At 46.1% G+C, this 18,703-nt stretch overlaps 1 protein-coding gene across 9 annotated transcripts in view; it reads left to right on the top strand.

Moving 5' to 3' along the window:
* Positions 1–18,703, top strand: part of PBX1 (PBX homeobox 1) — a 289,312-nt gene that overhangs the window by 249,843 nt on the left and 20,766 nt on the right. For 5 of the 9 annotated variants that reach the window (XM_042976720.1, XM_042976718.1, XM_042976719.1 and 2 more), the window contains 4 exons: positions 567–702; positions 5,739–5,898; positions 12,690–12,802; positions 14,207–14,296. In XM_042976720.1, the coding sequence (XP_042832654.1) occupies positions 567–702; positions 5,739–5,898; positions 12,690–12,802; positions 14,207–14,296 (499 nt within the window). The remainder of the gene's footprint in view (positions 1–566; positions 703–5,738; positions 5,899–12,689; positions 12,803–14,206; positions 14,297–18,703) is intronic. The other 4 variants (XM_042976722.1, XM_042976725.1, XM_042976723.1 and 1 more) reach the window with 1 other exon arrangement.

Here is an 18,703-nt window from a genome sequence, read left to right as displayed (position 1 = left end):
GAGTGAACTCTGGTAAATGGGAAGACCCGTACCTATCTCGCTAGACGTGTAGAGTGAGTAATTTGAGTTGATGAGTGGGAACATCCAGTGCCTGGAGCCTGGTAGGAAGAAACACCATCACCGGGCATTCACCATGTACCAGGCACCGTGCAGAGCCCTTTCCACGGGTGGCCTCATTTTCCTGTTCTGGTCACCCTGCGAGGCCAGTGTGACTCCTTTCGCTCTCAGCTGAAGAAGCTGAGGCTTGGAGAGGCATCCCAGCCCCCCAGCGGGCATTCAGTTGGTCCAGGATTCAATGTCAAGGTGGTTGAGATGTACAACTCCATGGTCCTCACCCCTCTGTACAAATATTGGCGACTGATTCTCTGCCCCCCGTGAGGCACCACGAAGCATTTAACAGATGCTTTCCGCGGCGGTTTTGGCACCCAGCCCCTTTGTGCAGATTTCCCCTAATTCCACGTTTCGCTCCAAAATTTGCCTTTTCCCAGAAGGAGATCCTCGTCTCTCCCTTTTTATGTGCACTCGGCGTGAACTTTTTTGTCCTTCTTTCCTTTCTGTTCATGAAGGCGGAAGAGACGGAATTTCAACAAGCAAGCGACGGAAATCCTGAATGAATATTTCTATTCCCATCTCAGCAACCCTTACCCCAGTGAGGAAGCCAAAGAGGAGTTAGCCAAGAAGTGTGGCATCACAGTGTCCCAGGTAAGGGGCCCTCAAAAGGCTCAGCTTCTAGCCTGGCTGTGGTGGAGCCCACGTGGCAGGGTCTTGGAGGTGTGGCTTTACCAAGCTTTCATGCCTTGCTCGCTTTAGCATCCATCTGCTAAAGCCCTAAAAGTGGCAAGGTGAGCACCTGATATGTTGAAATAGGAGAGCTTCCAGGTAAGTCCCTGGGCAAACTAGAGAGGGTCCAGCAGAACTGGAGGAGTAGAGTACAGTATAAAAACAGGGTTGGGGTTCTTCCCGTTGAATGCTCGGTTGCTTTAAAAATGGGCCAAGGTTCTTACGTGTCCTGGGAAAGCCATCTGCATTTGTCGCATGGTTTGCTCAAACACAGGCCATTCCTTAGCTCATCTTTTGCCCAACCCAAGAAAGAGCCAGTGAATGGAACTTTGAGAGGTCCTCTCTTGACGTGCTCGTCTCTGTAACTGATGGGAGGCAGGACTTTTAACATGTCTCTGTGATGGCATCAGAATGGTTGCACAAAATGTCACTGAGTGCCCCCTTCCCCCAAAGAGCAATAACCATAATAGTTGCCAGTCGGCATGGAAAGATACATGATAAAAATAGTTTTATGGACCTGGTGTCTTCAACAGTAATACAGAAATAGAAAAGTAGGTAATATTTCTGTGTACGTATATTTTGTAGGCTCAAAGGATCTCCAAAACTTCTTATTTAATCTGAATGCCATCTCAAAGATGTCCACTGGTCTCTAGTTAAGAACAGTAGTGAGAATTCTGAAATCTAACAGAGAAAGTCCCTCTGAATTCTGTCACAGGCAAGAGAACCAAATGTACTGGCATTTCCATAAAAGGGGTGGGGGGAAGAAGGCTACAAAACTTCACCTGGCATCTTCCAAGTAAAGGAGATGCTGTTTTGTATAAACTGAGCATTTGTACTTCCTTGAATTAAATCCTGGCTTCTGTTACTCCCTGTGGGGTACTGATCCCATCATCCTCTGTTTACCTAAGCAGAATTAATTCTAGTCAGAATCGAGAACTCCACGCAGAGTACATACAACAAGGAGATTACCAAGGCCTCCCCCACATGCTGTGGGGATTTTGGCAGCAGTCTTGCAAACCCCGATTCCTTTTCATCTCAGACCTTCCTTAGATGCTTTGATTCCGGTGGAGGTTTTTCCAGTCTTAACCCTGGGAAAGCAGAACACCAGAGATCAAGCTCAGGTGACCTGGTTTTGTCCAGGTCTCGAACCATTCTTGTCCAACTTCAGATCCCTTGTCCACAAGAGAAGAGAATTAATGTTTTTGATATTTGCTGCATGTTTAAAGGATGGTTTCAGGTAGGAGCCATGTCCCTGACAGTCAGCGAATTTGATACATGGAATGTTCTACTTCTGAAGCAGAATTAAATCACTATATGGTCTGACTTGTAATTCTGGGATTCAGAATTCTAAATCCCTGTTGAAGAGAGAATGAACTCTTCAGGGTTAGTTAGTCTGTATTAAATCTAGATCCGAGATGGAGTCCCAGCCCATTCCAGCAACCTTCACTGACTTCATTATGGAAACGCAAGGCGCAAATAATTTGCCCATTAAAATGAGTATTTATATATGGTATCGCCTTTCCGTTTCCTTCACCCACCTTAAGGCCACGCCATTCTTCCTTCCCCATCACATTACTCCCTGTCAACAACTAAGCTATCCCACTGTTGCCGAACAAGTCCCAGTGGGAGACAGTATGATACAATATCACAGCAAGAGCATTTGGCCAGGAGCATGTTTTTGTCAAGAATCAACTGTGAGATTTTAGGGAACTCCCTCTTTTGGGGTCTCAGTAGCCCTGCCTGCCAATCATGGTTCATTGGACCACACAATTTATTAAATTTCCCTTTAGTTCCCAAATCTAGGGGATGCAGATTTGGGGCTTGTGTGTGTGTGTGTGTGTGTGTGTGTGTGTGTGTGCTGTAGCTATTTTGAGGCTGTATCTATCTTGCGTTTTGTTTTGTTTGTTGTTTTGTTTTGTTTTTTGTTGCCGCTGTCATTTATTTTGGTTAATAATTACCCCTCCATCTTGAAATTATCCCACCTTGGTTTTCTTGCCACTGTCCTCTCTGGAGTTGCCTTCTTCCTCTTGGGCCACTTTTGCTTGGTCTTCTTAGAGGACCTGCTGTCTCTCTCGACCCTAGAAGTACCATTTTTTCTTTAGCCCTTGTCTCTTCATGCCTATACCATGGTTCTTGACCTTTTTTTTTTTTTTAGCCACAGATTCTTTCAAAATCTACTTATTGTTGATTCCTCCCATGATCCACAACAAAAAGTGTGCTGATATACCCAAATTTATCTATAGACCATCCTCCCCTTTGATGGTCTACAGCCCTTCCTGTATTACCAGAGCTGCTTGGCTTGTGGTCTCAAAGAAGACACTTTGGAAGCTTGTTCAAAATGTAAATCCTTAGATCTCACCCCAGTCCTGAGTTAGAATCATGGCACGGGGCGGGTTGGGGTCTGTTTTCACGAGCACTCCATGCACACTTTGACTCAGAAAAGTATTGTTCTACACACTTTGTCTGAGTGATCTCTACTGTGCCTCCGGCTGAAAGTATACCTTTATTTGAACATCCAGATGAGACTTCTGGAACACCAAACTCCTATAGCTTACTTCCCAGGGGACCCTGCCATGGCTCTTCCCAGGCTCTTCAAACTTAACAAGTTCAAGAAGCAATCAAACTCTCCCCAGAGAAACGATTATTTTTTGTGTATTACCTGTCTCAGACTGTGTCTGTCATCTGTGTGTCCCCAGGGCCTCGCACATAGTAGATCCCCCATGACTATGAACAGCAAGCTAATTAATGAAAGCACTGGTTATATCCGTGGCTCAGGGCATCTGATATCACCTCGTGGGCCACGTTGGAAATACGTGAACTCACTAAGCGTCTTGTCTGCCGATCTGTCTGCTCTTCTCACTGATAAGGGAATCACTCCACCGCCACGTCCCTTCTCCACCCTCATCCTTCTCTTCCTTCTTTTCTCTCATGTAGCTGATTTAACCACATAGACCTCAGACATTTCTTTTCTTCCTCAGAAGCCCTCCCAAACTACCTTCAACTTTCCGCCTTTCTTCCAGATCATCCAGTTATCTTAGAAAAATCTTTCTCTTTTTCCTCTCTGTCATCTGAAGAGTGAAAGTTACATCAAGGAAAGCATGAGTTTGGGAATGAAATCAGATATCCTGTGGTCCTAAAATGGCCCCGGAGTGCCCTTCCTCTCTAAATGTAACTCTGTTTCATTAAGAATACTGCAATGGTATGGTTTGATTTTGGTGACAAAGGCTTGGTATTTCTGCCATGGTATAAGCCACCCAGGCCTGTGAGGGCTAACCTTATAAGATTTCTAAGTTTTGCTAATGCATTTAATTTTTTTTTTTTCAGTTTATTTATTTTGAGAGACAGAGCAGAGGAGAGGCAGAAAGAGAGAGAATCCCAGGCAGGCTCCATGCTGTCAGTGTGGAGCCCGATGTGGGGCTCGAACTCACAAACTGTGAGATCATGACCTGAGCCGAAACCAAGAGACGCTTAACCGAGCCACCCAGGCGCCCCTAAGTGTTGCTAATGCATTTAAAAGATAAATGTAGTTTTGCGAGAATTATTTTTATCTGCCAGTGTTGGGGATACGTGTGTTATCAACTTTCTCTTCCCTCACCAAATTCATGATTCGTTTTGGAACTTTCTTTACAAAAAGACAACATTTTAGTTTGGAGTCATATCTGGAATACAGGGTATAAAACATCCCTCACTTGAATTTCACTGCATCTGTACTTGTCTGGCCAAGGTCGTGGTACAAAGGGAACGGGGATGTAGAATAGAGTGAGGACAGCTGCTGTGAGCCACATGAAGGAAATAAATTAACAAGTGAAAGTAAAGTAGGCTTATTTTGTGTATTGGCTTTAGCATTTAAAGCCTGGAATTCAAAGGAATAATGTGGTCCGCTTCAGTTTTTTCTTGTGTTGTTAACACCAAGCTTTGCACAAAATACTTAGTGAAATCCATCAGATTGAATTATATTGATCCTAAGGTCTATAGTACATGCCGCTAAGAATCTAGTCAATATTAGCATTATTTAACTTCTATAAATTTGAAATTATTCCATCAGTGAGAGCACCTATATGTTGATATAAATTTGTATGGGTATTTTTTTTTCATTTCTTTTTTTTTAAGTTTATTAATCTATTTTGAGAGGGGGAGGGGGCAGCGAGAGAGGGAGAGAGAGGATCCCAAGCAGGCTCCACGCTGTCAGCACGTAGCCCAATGCAGAGTTCGACTCACAAACTGTGAGATTGTGACCTCAGCTGAAACCCAAAGTTGGGAGCTTAACTGACTGAGCCACCCAGGTGCCCCATATATGGATATTTAAAATTCGTGCCCCTTGATTGCTCAGTGTTAGCATTGATCAGTAACAGGCATTTTGCCTGAATTGCTGTGCTTATTTTGGTGTCATGTTCTTAAGAGGTAAGCGACTTTATGGGGCACCCGGGTGGCTCAGTCGGTTGAGCGTCCGACTTCGGCCCAGGTCATGATCTCACAGTTTGTGGGTTCGAGCCCCGCGTCAGGCTCTGTGCTGACCGCTTGCTCGGAGCCTAGAGCCTGCTTCAGATTCTGTGTCTTCTTCTCTCTCCCCCGCCCCCGCTCATGCTTTGTCTCACTCTGTTTCTCAAAAATAAATAAAATGTAAAAAAAAAAAATTAAAAGAAAAAGAGGTAAGGCGACTTTAAAATGCCTGCCCTAACTTACAGGTGTCCAAGTCTCAATGAGCAGCTCCTTCCTAAGAAGTTTTGCCGCAGTGGTCTCCCTAAATGGCGTTGTATTAAGCAAGAGAATCTCATTGTCTGCGATGGGTCCTCTCAATACTCTTCCTTCAGATCTTTTTCACTGATGTTGTTAAATCAGCATAGGATCCGTCCACGTAGCCTGCCTCCGCAGCCCTCTCCTGATCCCCTTCTGTTTCCTCTGAGATGTTTGCGCCGGATGGAATGTTAACTTTCTCCTCTTCTCTTAAACTGCTCTAGGTATCAAACTGGTTTGGAAATAAGCGAATCCGGTACAAGAAGAACATAGGTAAATTTCAAGAGGAAGCCAATATTTATGCTGCCAAAACGGCTGTCACTGCTACCAATGTGTCAGCCCATGGAAGCCAAGCTAACTCACCCTCGACTCCTAACTCAGCTGGTTAGTTTTTTCTTTGATTTGGGGGGATCGTGCTCCATTTTTTATACCTGCTTTTCCTACATTGGGGTTCTCTTTTAATCCTTTAGGTTTCTGATTGGTTCACTGATGTATTTGATTTGTCTTTTTTGTTGTCGATGCCACTTTGGGTTTTTCCTTTCATTTCCAAAGAGCAGTGCGTCTTACTCTTTAGAAGACGGGTTTGTCCGGACGTTTGTGCTAATGTGTCTGTTTAGGTTGGGCGGACCTGAATTGGTTGGTTTGGATGAGAAGACCTTCACATTCTCCTTCCAAAGATGAACTAGATCTGTTACTTAGAGATAGTCCCTTGGGGCTCTAGCATTTAGTCTGTTTCACATGAAATTTTTAACCTGGTCTACTTTGCTGTTCCCATCACATAGTGTCTGAGGGACCCACCTCTCTGCAGGAATATTCCTCATTACAGTGCTCTGGTGTGCAAAGCCAGCCTGGGATTACCCCTATCCACTGTTTATAGCTGTTGTTCTTTACTGTTTTACCTTGTTGGTTTCTTTATGTCAACTACAAAGAAAATTGCCAATCATTAATTCAAATTACGCATATTCCAGTTTTCCTATTATAGTATTAGTCATGTGCTGTGCTCCTGGTTTTACTTCAGTGAATATGCGTTCCATCACTAATTTCAGAGTTCAGGCTAACGTAATATATTTTGGGGTTTGCCTTGTACCACCAGTGCTGAATTTCCATATGTGAAAAAAACTGTCAATAATACATAAAATCTAACCTTAGTGTTTCCATGCTATGGAAGGCATGTTGGTTCCTTTTTTTTTTTTTTTGGTAAGGGGAAACCAGAAATCGTTCCTTATTAAATAGTTGTGGTCTCAGATTATGTGGTATTTGCCCCCATAATGAAACATCCGCATTGATTTTGGTGGTTCGGTGCACATCTAAGAAAATTGATGCCTCCAACTTGAAGGGTCACAAATTTAAATATGTTTGACCATAATAGGATTATAAATCTAATTTCTACCATTTCTGGGAAGTGTCCTTGACCCCGAAACTTGTTTGTTCGCTAAAGTAAATTCTCTTTCTACCTTATGGTGGATGGTTATTGGAGACGTGTAAAGCTCCACATGCTAATGTCTTCCGTGAACTTCTGGATGCGCTAATTTATTATCATAAGGCTCTCCACGTCACTGGCCTGTTCCATCATAGCCTTGTTTTGTTTAAATGGAATCACGCGTGAAGAGTGGCCTGAGCGTTGTAAGCATGGACATGGTAAGACAATGTAGAATTCAGTCTAGTTTTATTTTTCCCAGCATGCCAGGTTGGGTCACTCTGAAGAGCGTATACTTTTTGAGGTTTGTGCGCGTGTATTTCCTTCTTTCCCCCTCGTGGCATGATTGACAAAGGATCAAGGCTAAGAGGTTCAATAACCAGAGAGTTTCCTTCTTCCCCATCTGGTCAACTATTAAGCCTTTCAGACTCCAGCAACACTTAGTTTGAATCGCACTGCGAGGCAGACATGTTCATTTGTCTCTGGAAGAAGTACAATCCTGTCAACATTAGCAAAAACACACTCAACACTCCTGCAAAGGTTATCATAATGCAAAACAGATATCAAAATGACTTTTTCCTGTCCCTGATATATCTGCATTGCAGATGGTTGAGCATGATTTATGACTAGTCCCTAGAAGGGCCCTGTGGACTCCCTTCATTACTAAAGCCGTAACTTTTTATTCGTTTCTAAAGCACTTAAAAAGAGAAAAGTAAGCATTTTAACCTCCCCCCCCACCCACCACCACTCTGGTTTAAGAATTATGTTGCCTCTCTTGGAATGTCAGTCAATGATTACAGTTTTCTAAGGAATTTTACTGGTAGCTTCAACTTATGTGACTCTTCTAAGCACAGAGTAAATTATCATGGAAAATTTGAGCTAAGCCGTCCAGTTGTGCCTAAGCTGTTGGAAACAATATGCAGAGGAACCCCTTTGTAGTGCTTTTTTTTTTTTTTTACAGCAGAGACAAAAGAAAATACTACTGTATATGTGCAATAGCACAGAATTTTCATTCATCAACGCTTTAACAGAAAAAGTCTTATGGGGGCTTTTCTGCATTTTCCTTCGCTCTTAACACAACCTGTATCGTTGCACAGATAAAGTGAGAACTTTAAAATGTTCAAACTTTTCACCTAGGGTGTTGATAATCTTGTATACTAACTAGTTCTTTGATAATTCCAAAGGGTAAATGATCATTGAAACAGATAGGAGTGTTGAATAAGAGGTTAATATGTGAAAATATATTTTGGCTGAGTTTGAAGTCTAGAGATCTGGAACCTGGAAACTTTTTATATCCTTCATATTGAAGCAGGGTTTTTTTCCCAGATGCTTTACTAAATATAAATACTCATTTCTATGGCAAAAAGGATACTTTGCAAGTAAATCTTCTTCCCTCTAGAGGCTTTTGTGTAGACAAGCAGTACTCAAGTATCTTTATTTAGGTCACTTCTGAATATTCTTATTTGTTGATGTATGCCTGGTCTCTTGTTTCCTTAAGCATAATTCGTTAAAATCACTTTGGGTGAGGACCGGGGCGGGGTGAGTAAGCATTTACTTGGCGTGTTTCATATCTGACACCAGCAGAGTTGGGCAGAACGGATGGAACAAAAAGGAAGAATGGAAGGATGACAAGAAAATGAAATCTTCACACACACACGCACACACAACACACACACACACGCACACACACACACACACACACACACACACACACACACATCCGAAAAGGCAAAAATGGGACCATTTGAAGCAATAGTTATAACCTCAGGTCCATAATCCTACAGTCACCTGGGGGAACTCATTCTTATGTCCTATTTTTGATGAGATTATAAGAGCAAGAATCAGATCTCGGAAAAACAGGGCCCCTTTTGGAAAGTCAGATGATCTTCTAGGGAACATTTTAGCATCCAAGAAGGAAGAAATTGGCTTGTGCGTTACAGATGTTTTGCTGCCGCATAGCATCAGCATTGGTATTTTATTAGATGCTGTGATTAGCCAAGCAACCCCAGGCTCATCGAGGCTCAGGACCCCCTCCCACGATTCGAGTTCTTTTGCTGGCTCTGGGGCGTGTGTTAGGGGCAACTGCGAGCTTGGCCATCAAAGTACTTCCTCTGGCACTATTTAGTCAGTGGCAAACTCTAGTACATGTCTGTGCTACCCCTAGTAGAGGTTTGGTGTTTTTATGGATTGGGAGAGCATGTTCTTATTAAAACCCCTAGATCCTGGCTTCGTAAGAGAAGTTTATGTATGTAGGACCCACAGAGAGGAGGTAGCACACCCAGAGAGGTTGGCCAATCCTTAATAAATCCTTAGGAACTTTTCCAATTTTTTTTAAAGCCAAGCGAAAGAATTTATCACACTGATGTTTTCTGCTGTGTTTTTTTCTTCCCTTAATTTCTACGTTAGAAAATGAAAACACAGCCTGCTGGAATTGGAACTCTAGAACCTTGCCATGTGCGCCTGCTAAAGGGATGTCACACTGAGCCAGACAGCCTCTCCCTCTTGTGCTTTGTCCTGAGTAGAAAGTGGCAATGATTTTTGGAGTTTGGAAGGGGACTAATCATGGAAAAGAGAGAAGCAAGCCTGAGATGCAGTGAAGCTTACGTCTATCAAAGACGCCCCATCTTTTGCGCCTCTGGATGGTGTAGGGGGTCCAGTCTGATCAGCTACCATCTAATCTCTCTGAAGCCTTGATTTCAAGGCTGCACAATTAGGGTAATACTTGTCACATAGCCACTTTATGAAAATGCTATGGGGAATAACGAGCCAGTACTTTTAAACACTTTGCATTCCTCAGCAAGGAAAAGCAAATCCTCTCTTATGCTACGTCATTGGTTCTCAACTGGATGAACTTGTACCTCAGGTGACATTCCGTAATGTTTGGAGACATTTGGCTGTCCCGCTTTGGGGAGGTGGGTACCACTGGCATCTGGTGAATAGAGGCCAGGGATGTGGCTGACCACCCTCCGATACATAAAGCATTCCTTCCTCCACAAGGAAATTTCCAGGCCAAAATGTCAATAGAAACCTTGCTTTAAGTTTAGACTTGATCGTTAGTACTCTGGTTTTCGGATTATGAAGTTAATTGTTTTGTTTTGGTTTTTTTCTGAACAAATTTAAGTCTCCTAAAGACTCTTCGGTAGCAATGCAGTCTTTGGGAAATGATCTTCCGAAGATGGATGTTAGCACATCTCCGCCTTGCCATATTTGCCTGAGCAAATGCATTAGAATCCGTAGGTGATCCATTAGTTCTTGTCTGTCTAGTGGATTGTAGATTTAGCTCTGTATATGCCCCAAATGTCTGGACGACAGCTTAAATGAGCCACTTGCCTTCCTTCCCTCTCCAAATTCGGAACCTTTTAACTGGCAAGCACGTCTCAAAATGTGCTCTTAGTAATTGCTGATTCCCAGCCACCTGCAGGTAAGGTGCCTGACGGACCTTCTCAGCAAGCCAGGTAATTCTGTGTTAGTTCTTTGAGAATTCCGCAGCACCGCTAAGACTGCCTGTTCTCTATTTGTCAAGAAAGTTCGTCCGCCTCCGGAGGCTCTCCGTTCTGTGAGACCTTTTTTTTCTAACCTCCAGTCCAGGAGAAGAACGTGTCTTCTCCTCCTTACTTAGAGTCTCGTGTGGGCTTCTGGCTGCCTTATTGCCGTGTCAATGGCACGCGGCCTCTTCTCTCAGAAAAATCAGTGCCTCTAGCTACTTATCAGAGGGTCGGAAGCCATGGTAATGTTGTACATGGGTGTACGGACGATAAAATGCAGAGGCAAGAACACAGGGATCATTCCTGCAATTACTGCTCTGATTCAAATGCACTTGTACATGAAGGACATTGATATGCGCATATTTATTTCCATGTACACTCGGCAGCCAGACATATTTACAATTTATCTATGCACATATATTTTTTAAATCATCTGTGTCAATTGCGGTGTGTATCTTGTAAATGGCACGTTCCGTACCTTCATGGTACCCGGCACCATTGCAGCCCTGTGGGGCTTTTCTCCCATTCCTTCGTTTGCGTGCTAATTTCCCGTAAGCCATCAGCGAAGCTTATAGAGTGTGGGTTTATTACGTGGTATTTGATTGGGAGAGAAAGAAAATCCCTGGGCATCAAACTGAACATTCTCGGAGGAAAAACATCCTGGTGTCGTACAGACAATTCTCATCCGGGGATCTGGGAGCTGACTGTTCTCAGTTCTGATGCCATCTACGCGGGAGCACGCGTTGTAACGACGAGTACAAAATGGCTGTTATTATTTGGGTTCAATTAAAAGAAAGGTTTGAGAGGGATGTAAGTAGGACATGCAGGTCCGGGAATTATGTACCTCAACGTGACAGTGTGATCTGTGCTGCACCCCGCTTCACCCACCCGTTGGGGAGATTTGCGCCACATTACTGGAAGTTGAGAATCTCCCCAAGGAAACTGTTGGGTTCTTCGGAATGGCTCCTGCCTTGGGAGGATGGGGACGCTATGAGCGGTTAGACATAGCACAGAGTGGCAGAGTTCAGAATTCATTGCCGGTTAAGGGACTCTTCCAGGGCACAGAAAGAGCCTTCTCTCGAGCTCCAGGAGACAGCCCTCTAGGAGAGCGCAGATCCCTATCTTGGGAGATGAGAAAGCGTCAGAGCTGGGGCATCATTGCTGGGTGATCCCACACGGATGATGGCTGTCAGAGTGTGAGGGCAAGGGCGCAGTTTGAACAAGACAGAGTTGGAAGTAGAGTGGAACTGACCTGGGTCCCTAAGGTCTCTCCTTTTCTAGGCTAATGTCATGTTTTAACCAAACCTTGCACGTTGAGCTTTCTTTCCTAATGCGCTGAGCTGCACGATGACTTCAGAATAATATGAAGCTTCCCCACGCCCTTGTGTTTCGGCTGCGGGTAGGCTGGGTTTACCCCAGTGCAACCTGGGTGCTGCCTGAAGGCTAACTGCCTGGGAGAAGGCTTCTTCTCTGGGAGGTGAAAGCAGATGGCTGACTGCTTTTCTTGAGGCCCACTTTTATTATTGCCATAAGTGTCACTATTAGCATTTCGTATTCCGTGCATGCTGCAGAATTCCTGGCCCGTTATTCTGTGTCACGTTCCTCCGTAATGGCGGGCGGCAAGGGAAGCAGGTGACCATTCTCACGTCTTCTTGCAGTCCTTGACGCTCTCCCGGGCTGCTTGCCACCCAGCAAAGAGCCCGACCTTCCTTCCAGAAATCAGGAATGTCAATGGACTCGCGTCCCAGGGCCAGCCCTGACGCGTGGCACTGCTTTCATGCATACCCCACCCGGGGCTGCTTCCCACGTGAGGGCAGATGGGTTGGCAGTGGCCTGTTTGAAAGCCAGCTGAACAGCAGCTCATGTGCTCCAACATGGTGGCACCGGCCCAAGTTCTTCAACTGGTGGAGAACCCCTAGAGTTTAACGGGCATGAAAGAGAGGTCTCAGGTCTGGAGACCGTCTCCGATTCGCATAGACTAAGTTGAGAAGAAGAAATGTCCCCTTTCTCAGCTTGAAGCTGTTGAGGGGACACAGCCCTATTGGCAACTTGCAGTAAGATGCGGCTTCCCATAACATGGACGATACGCACCCTTCACCGCTTGCTCTGTCCTTCATGCTACTAACCGGATTCTGTTGATATTATTTTTATTTTAGTGTTTATTTGGGGGGGGGGTGTCGCTTTGCATGTCATTCTTCCTCTTGGCTGTTAGTTGCAGGGGTTGTGACCCTTTGCCTTTCTGTGATTCAGGTGCCTCACTCTTTCCTTTCCAGGTTCTTCCAGTTCTTTTAACATGTCAAACTCTGGAGATTTGTTCATGGGCGTGCAGTCACTCAATGGGGACTCTTACCAAGGGGCCCAGGTTGGAGCCAACGTGCAGTCACAGGTAGGGACCCAGCCAATGTGCCACCAGGTGAATGCATTGGAGTGCCCAGAGCCCTCGGTCGTATTGGCACTTGCCAGTCTGTCCAGAGAGAGAGAGGGAGATGGTGAGAGAGGGGGAGATGGGCGGGGAGAGAGAGAGTGAGAGAGAGAGAGAAAGAGAGAGAGAGGGGGTGAAAGGCAGAAATACAATCTTACTAACAGCCAAACCAAAACAAAACAAAGACAGCCATGGTCATGGGGAATCTCGTCCACACTTTGTGAATGCATTTGGCTCTGGCTTGTCAGCCACACTGGGAAAGCAGGAGAAGAACAAGCCCAGGGTGAGGCGACCAAGGCCCATCGGGCACGTGGAACCAGCAGCGTATTCTTTCCTCACTGAAGGGAAGGGAGGAGGAGTCCAGTCCATTGTCTCACATAGCAGGTCTCCCTCTCGGTCGTGGGCTTCCCACACTCAATATTTGCCAACTAAGGAGGTAACTGATGAGTAGGCAAATGCCTTCGTATCTCCTGTTTTTGTTTCAAGCTGTAAAAACACCCAGCCATGTTGACTAAACTCATCTTCTCAGTCATCCTTGAGGTCAAGGAACTTGGGTTTCTGGTCATGAGTCAGAGCCCATGTTGGGAAGCAAACATCAGGTCGTGTGGTGTAAACCCTTGGTACCCATTAGCAAGCAGCCCGCCTTCACTACGCCTCACGAAGCCACCCTCCGGTCTCAGCACAGAGCCTGCTGTGACAGGGTAAAGTCGAATGCCCTGGGTCAGGGTTGCTAGGGAAGTTGGGACCACCTTAGCCCACTCTCCCACCCTGCGTGTGGAACAGGAAACCCTACGTGCCTGGAAGAGACCACCTGGCCAGTGATTCAGCCCCTCGCTCAGGGAGCTACCTGGGGACAAGTGTGAGGAGCCGTGGTCAGACTGGCCAAGCGAGCGAACAGCTGGCCGTCATCCGAGTCCTCCAAAAGATGGCGTTAGTCACAGACCGCTCTGTCTGTGAGGTGGCTGCCCTAGCCCCCTCTAGACAGAGCCTTGACTTGTGTGGGATACCAGCGAAGGAGAAGCTGTGGCGGGTGATCTGCACGAAAGGGGGGGTGTGGCTCCTTCACTCTGTCCCCGCTCCTGTCACCCGGTCCCCGCCGTCTCATGCAACGCCGTGAGTCAGTTTCAGCGGTGGGAATCCCAGGTTTCTCTGACCATTCTCCCGTCTTGCTCACTGAACTCAGAAAGAAAAACGGATTTGGCAGATAGAGAGGCGGCCTCCTCCTGGCGGGCCCCTCCCGGGGAGGTTACCTCCGTCACGATCGCGTGAATGTGGCGTGTCCACGCGGTCGCCTGCCTGATGATTCTCTGCCTCCCTTTGCCTGCGTCTCCCTGACTAATTGCCTCTCTGTTGTTGTTCATTGTTTAGGTGGATACCCTTCGCCATGTTATCAGCCAGACAGGAGGATACAGTGACGGACTCGCAGCCAGTCAGATGTACAGTCCGCAGGGCATCAGTGTAAGAAAACAAGGCCCCCCCACCCTTTGTGTTTCTTCTATCATAACCAATTATTTCAAAGCCACAGGGCTTGGAATGCCACTTAGTAGGACTCATCTCAGCTTTATGGTCACCTAGTTTCTTGTTTCTGTATCGGCCACGCCGTCGGCAGCATTCCACCCACACAAAAAGTGGCGACTGGGAAGGCTTCACGCAGGCAGCTGGCGTCTAGGGCTGTCACACGCAATCAGTGTTCGCATGGCACCTGCGGCCACTCGCGTTCAGCCGAGAGGAGCCGCTAACCAGGTGACACCTAGCACAACAGTGGTAGGAAATGTTGCCACAAGCAGGGGCCTGGGGACCTGGGTGGGAAAACCAGTAGCCAAAATCCATTGCATCCAGGTCTGTGGTCTTAAAAAAAACAAAACAAAACAAAACAAAACAAAAAAAAAACCAGCCTTTCTCCAATCTGTCTAAGGACGAAAAGAAAAAAAAGAAATTAACTCAGAGGCCGGGTGCGTCGAAGGGATGGGGAGGGGTGCGGACCATCTTCGTGTTCTTGGGCGCGCTGGCGGCTTCTGACTAGCATGAAAATTCATAGCGACAAGCTGTGTCGCACAGAGTGAAATCGATCAGACAGACACAAGGAGAACCGAATGTAGATTTGGGACAGCAATCCAACTTGATTTCTCAGATCAATCGTCCGCTATCTCAGCAGCGGTGACAGCAAGCTGGGACAAGAGGCAGCCTGGAAAAGGAGGCTGTTCTTCAGATCAGGGGGTCATTTCCTGGGCTTTTAGAGGTCGCAGAAAGCGCCACCAGAACCATTGGCTCAGAACTGTAGAAGAAAACTGTGGTTGATTGATGGTGACGATTTCTTGTTTGTTTCTGTTGTTGTGATTCAAATGCGTTGGGGATGGAACGAAGGAAAGGTAGGCATGACATGTTAATGGCATCCCGGTCTATACTCATTGAGGTACAGTGTCTGCAGTGAGGGAGGTGATGGCTCCTTCCACCCCACATGCGTCAAGTCAGACATGACTAAGCCCAGACTAGAAGGAATCAATGGAATACCAGCTGGTTCATCACAAGGAATGGTTGAAAGAATTAGGAGTTCTTAGCCCATAAAAGAGAAAATGCGGTTGGTATATAGTAATTTGAAACACGTTATTTGTGGGGAAGATTGGATTCATCCTGAGTGATCGGAAGGGGGGAAGGATAGAAGCCCTGGGTGGAAGATTCAGGGAAATACATCGCATTTCAACAGTTGATGGGCCTTTCTCACAGAGTTACCTGGAGAAGGGATTGGCTTCCTGGGAAAGTCAAGATTTCCCCGTCATCAGAGCACTCAAGCATGGCGTAGCTAGCTACTTAGGATGTCAGAGAAAGGAGTCAAGTACCAGGTTGTAAGTGTCTTGGTGACTTTTGAGGCCCCTGCCAATGAGGAATCCTTTATTTTCTACCTACTTTTGGCGGGATCTACTCTGAATTTGTATGATATTTATCAAGTCCCTCTCCGGCAGGAGCTGGAGGAGGTCAAAGCTAACCCTATTGAATGTAGTCTGGGCAATCATGGCAATTTTCCAGAAAGAATTTCCAGAACAGAGGCATGCTTCTCTTCTTAGGCTCCTACTAATCATTATTACCGTATTAACGGCTGACTTGCCAGAAACCTGCTCAGAGAAATGCAAGATACTTGGTGGAAGACTGTGTTCTCAAAAACGGATGCCAGCTGAATGAAGGTGCCCTGTGCTTCTTTGTTGCGGGGGGCGGGGGGAGGGGTTTCAAGCACATATGCATTTATGTGTTTTCTGAAGATAGGTTTTTTTTTTCCAGAGAAAGCTTCGCTCTGTATAAGTGGAAGACAGGAACATGAGGAAAGTACCAGAGGGTGGGGACGAGAATATAGGCACACTGAAACAAGGAACTGCAGAAAGTCTATGTGAGTGGGCAAGAAATGGGCTCCCACTTCTGCTGTGTGGTATCTTTCTTCCTGACTGGGTAGTGCAGAAGAGGGTGCCACTCAGGCTCTGGGTTGGGGGGGGTCAACATTGACCCCTCTGATGTTATCTGGTGGGCTGGGAATCATTTCTGCAAGAGGGTAACCAAACATGTGCAGACAATTATGTCTGATTACATAAGCTTCCCACAGAAACCGGGCTTGAAAATGCCACTCGAAAGAGTCTGTGGTTGTGCGTTAATTTTTTTCCCTGGGAACCATGTTTATTTTATTTCTGGCCCTTTAATACGCGGGGTAGATGATTCAAAGGCTGATCGTGGAGGATGCGTGCCTTTTGGTATCCATTTTAAATTTTCCGTGGTGCCACCTGCAGGAGACGGAGCCGGTTAGAGCAAGCTGTGTTTTTAGACCGTGGTGTTCGACACGGACCCATGTGTACGTGCAGAGTGGGGCTCTGGCCGCCAGGAGAAGAAAAAGGGAAGGAGGGAGACAAGAAGAGATGAGGGCAGGAATGAGAGGTTCGAGCCAAGAAATAAAAATAAACAATTCCCAAACCCAAGGCAGCAATGGAATTTCCAGCTGGACTCTGGATTGTGTTTCCTTCGGCAGAGGACATTTTCTGGGCAGCCTTTATCTGCTCCCCTGGCTGGGTTTGCATAGCACCCGTTTCTTATCCAACCAACGTCTATTTTAAATCCCATCAAGTTCAGACCACTTGCCTTTCAGTGAGCCCAGGTGGCAAAGGCGTGGAAGGTCGCGGAAGAGCTGGGAGACCCTGGCCCTGATCACTCGTGTGTCCGTGGGCAGGCATCGTACCTCTCTTCCAGAAAACAGGGCCAGCACTTCCCACCCTTAAAACCCCAAGGGCTGCTTCAGGGAAAATGAGAAAATAAGGAGGAAAGGGCTTGGCAAAGTAGAAATTGTTCCACACGAATGCAGTATGAAATGTTCTAAGCGATAACGTTCTAATCTGACCTTTTTTCTCCTCTTGTGTGAGCAGTTTTTTACAGTAGGTAGTTTCTAGTGAGGATTGGTCAGGACACGGCTGTCACTTTTTTCTCTCCTGGTGGGAAGCTACACTTTCGAAAAGGATGTAGGGTTCGCGAGTCCTGAACACCCCCTTCCTTAGCGGCAGTGAGCTTAGGTCCCCTGCGCTCTCAGACGACAATGGACAACACGTAGCAGCTTAGAGGGGCTCTGAGGAACAGAGGGAGGTTATTCCACTTCCCTGTCAATCAGACGTACTTAGATCACGTTCTTCTCTTTCCTTTCTCGCTGCCGTTGCCCTAGTTCTAGAATAGTTCATTGGCTGGGCCATTTCACATGACCACTTTCTAGTCACTGTTCTTGCCTTCGGTGTCTCCTTTCTCCTGCATACACCCTCTGAATTTTGCCATTCCTTGCCCGGAAATCACCAGCGCCGGTCTGCTGCCTACCTAAGCGAGTTCAAACCCCAAGTCCGACATCCGGGGTCTCCCACACTCTGGCCCCAACCTACCTGCCCTTCTACCTCATCCTCCTGACATCCAGGTAGAATTTGGTTGCTGGGCAACATGGTCAGTTCATCGTTGCCTGGTTACCCACATCCCCTTATGTTTGCTCATGGCCACCACCTCCATAAATGCCCTTCATTCCTGTGCCGCCTTCCCCATGCCTCCCCACCCTCAAAAATCCCTTTTGCTTCCACAGCCGTCTCCTCCTTGCTGCCTGTGTTTTCCCCCTTAGCCCTTCTCCCCTGCTTCTCTCTGCCTCATCACACATACCCTGCCTTTGTGTTATAGATACGTGAACAGACAGACTTACTTGGTCTTCGTGTCTTTCACTCCTGAATATTTCCTAAATATTTCCTAAATGCCTGTATTGCTCAAAACATGTTTGCGGATGAATGAATCAGGTAAGAGAAGACAAGTTGCCACTGGATTTACAAAGTGCACTCAGTGGCCAATATCCACATCTTACATAGCAGGAAAGTATCTAGTAGTGACTTTCCTTTTAAATGCTTTACTAACCCACAAATATCCCGTGTTTTTAATTCAAAAAGTTTCTCCAGTCTGCCCTTTAATAAGAAGTTTCCAAACTTTTGGCCAGTGCGGATTCTCTGAGAACATGATTCGAATCAGCATTAAATCCATGAAGCTAGATACTGATGATATTGTCAAGAGGATGATCCCTTTGAATTCTGCAGAACTTCTCCTGTCCTCAGAGAAACCCGATGCCAAAACCTGTTTGTGGGATACCATCCATAGTAGAAATAGAAATCATTTCTGGTGGCCTTTTCTCTTTGTGGTCTCTACCAGATGGGGCATTGAAACCTCCATGGACAGACGCGTTAGGGGTAGAAGCAACTTGAAATTGGGAAATTTAGATCTTTCCTGTGGCTCTGCTTTTGATAAGTGGCATCGCCTCTGTATTTTTGCCTCATCTATAAAGTTTACCAGATAAGCAAGTTCTAAACTCCCCTTCTAAAT

Source organism: Panthera tigris, chromosome F3, assembly GCF_018350195.1.
Source record: "Panthera tigris isolate Pti1 chromosome F3, P.tigris_Pti1_mat1.1, whole genome shotgun sequence".
NCBI classification, from domain to species: Eukaryota; Metazoa; Chordata; class Mammalia; order Carnivora; family Felidae; genus Panthera; species Panthera tigris.
Note: the sequence above shows the minus strand (reverse complement) of the source record. Positions and strands in the feature narration are given on the sequence as shown.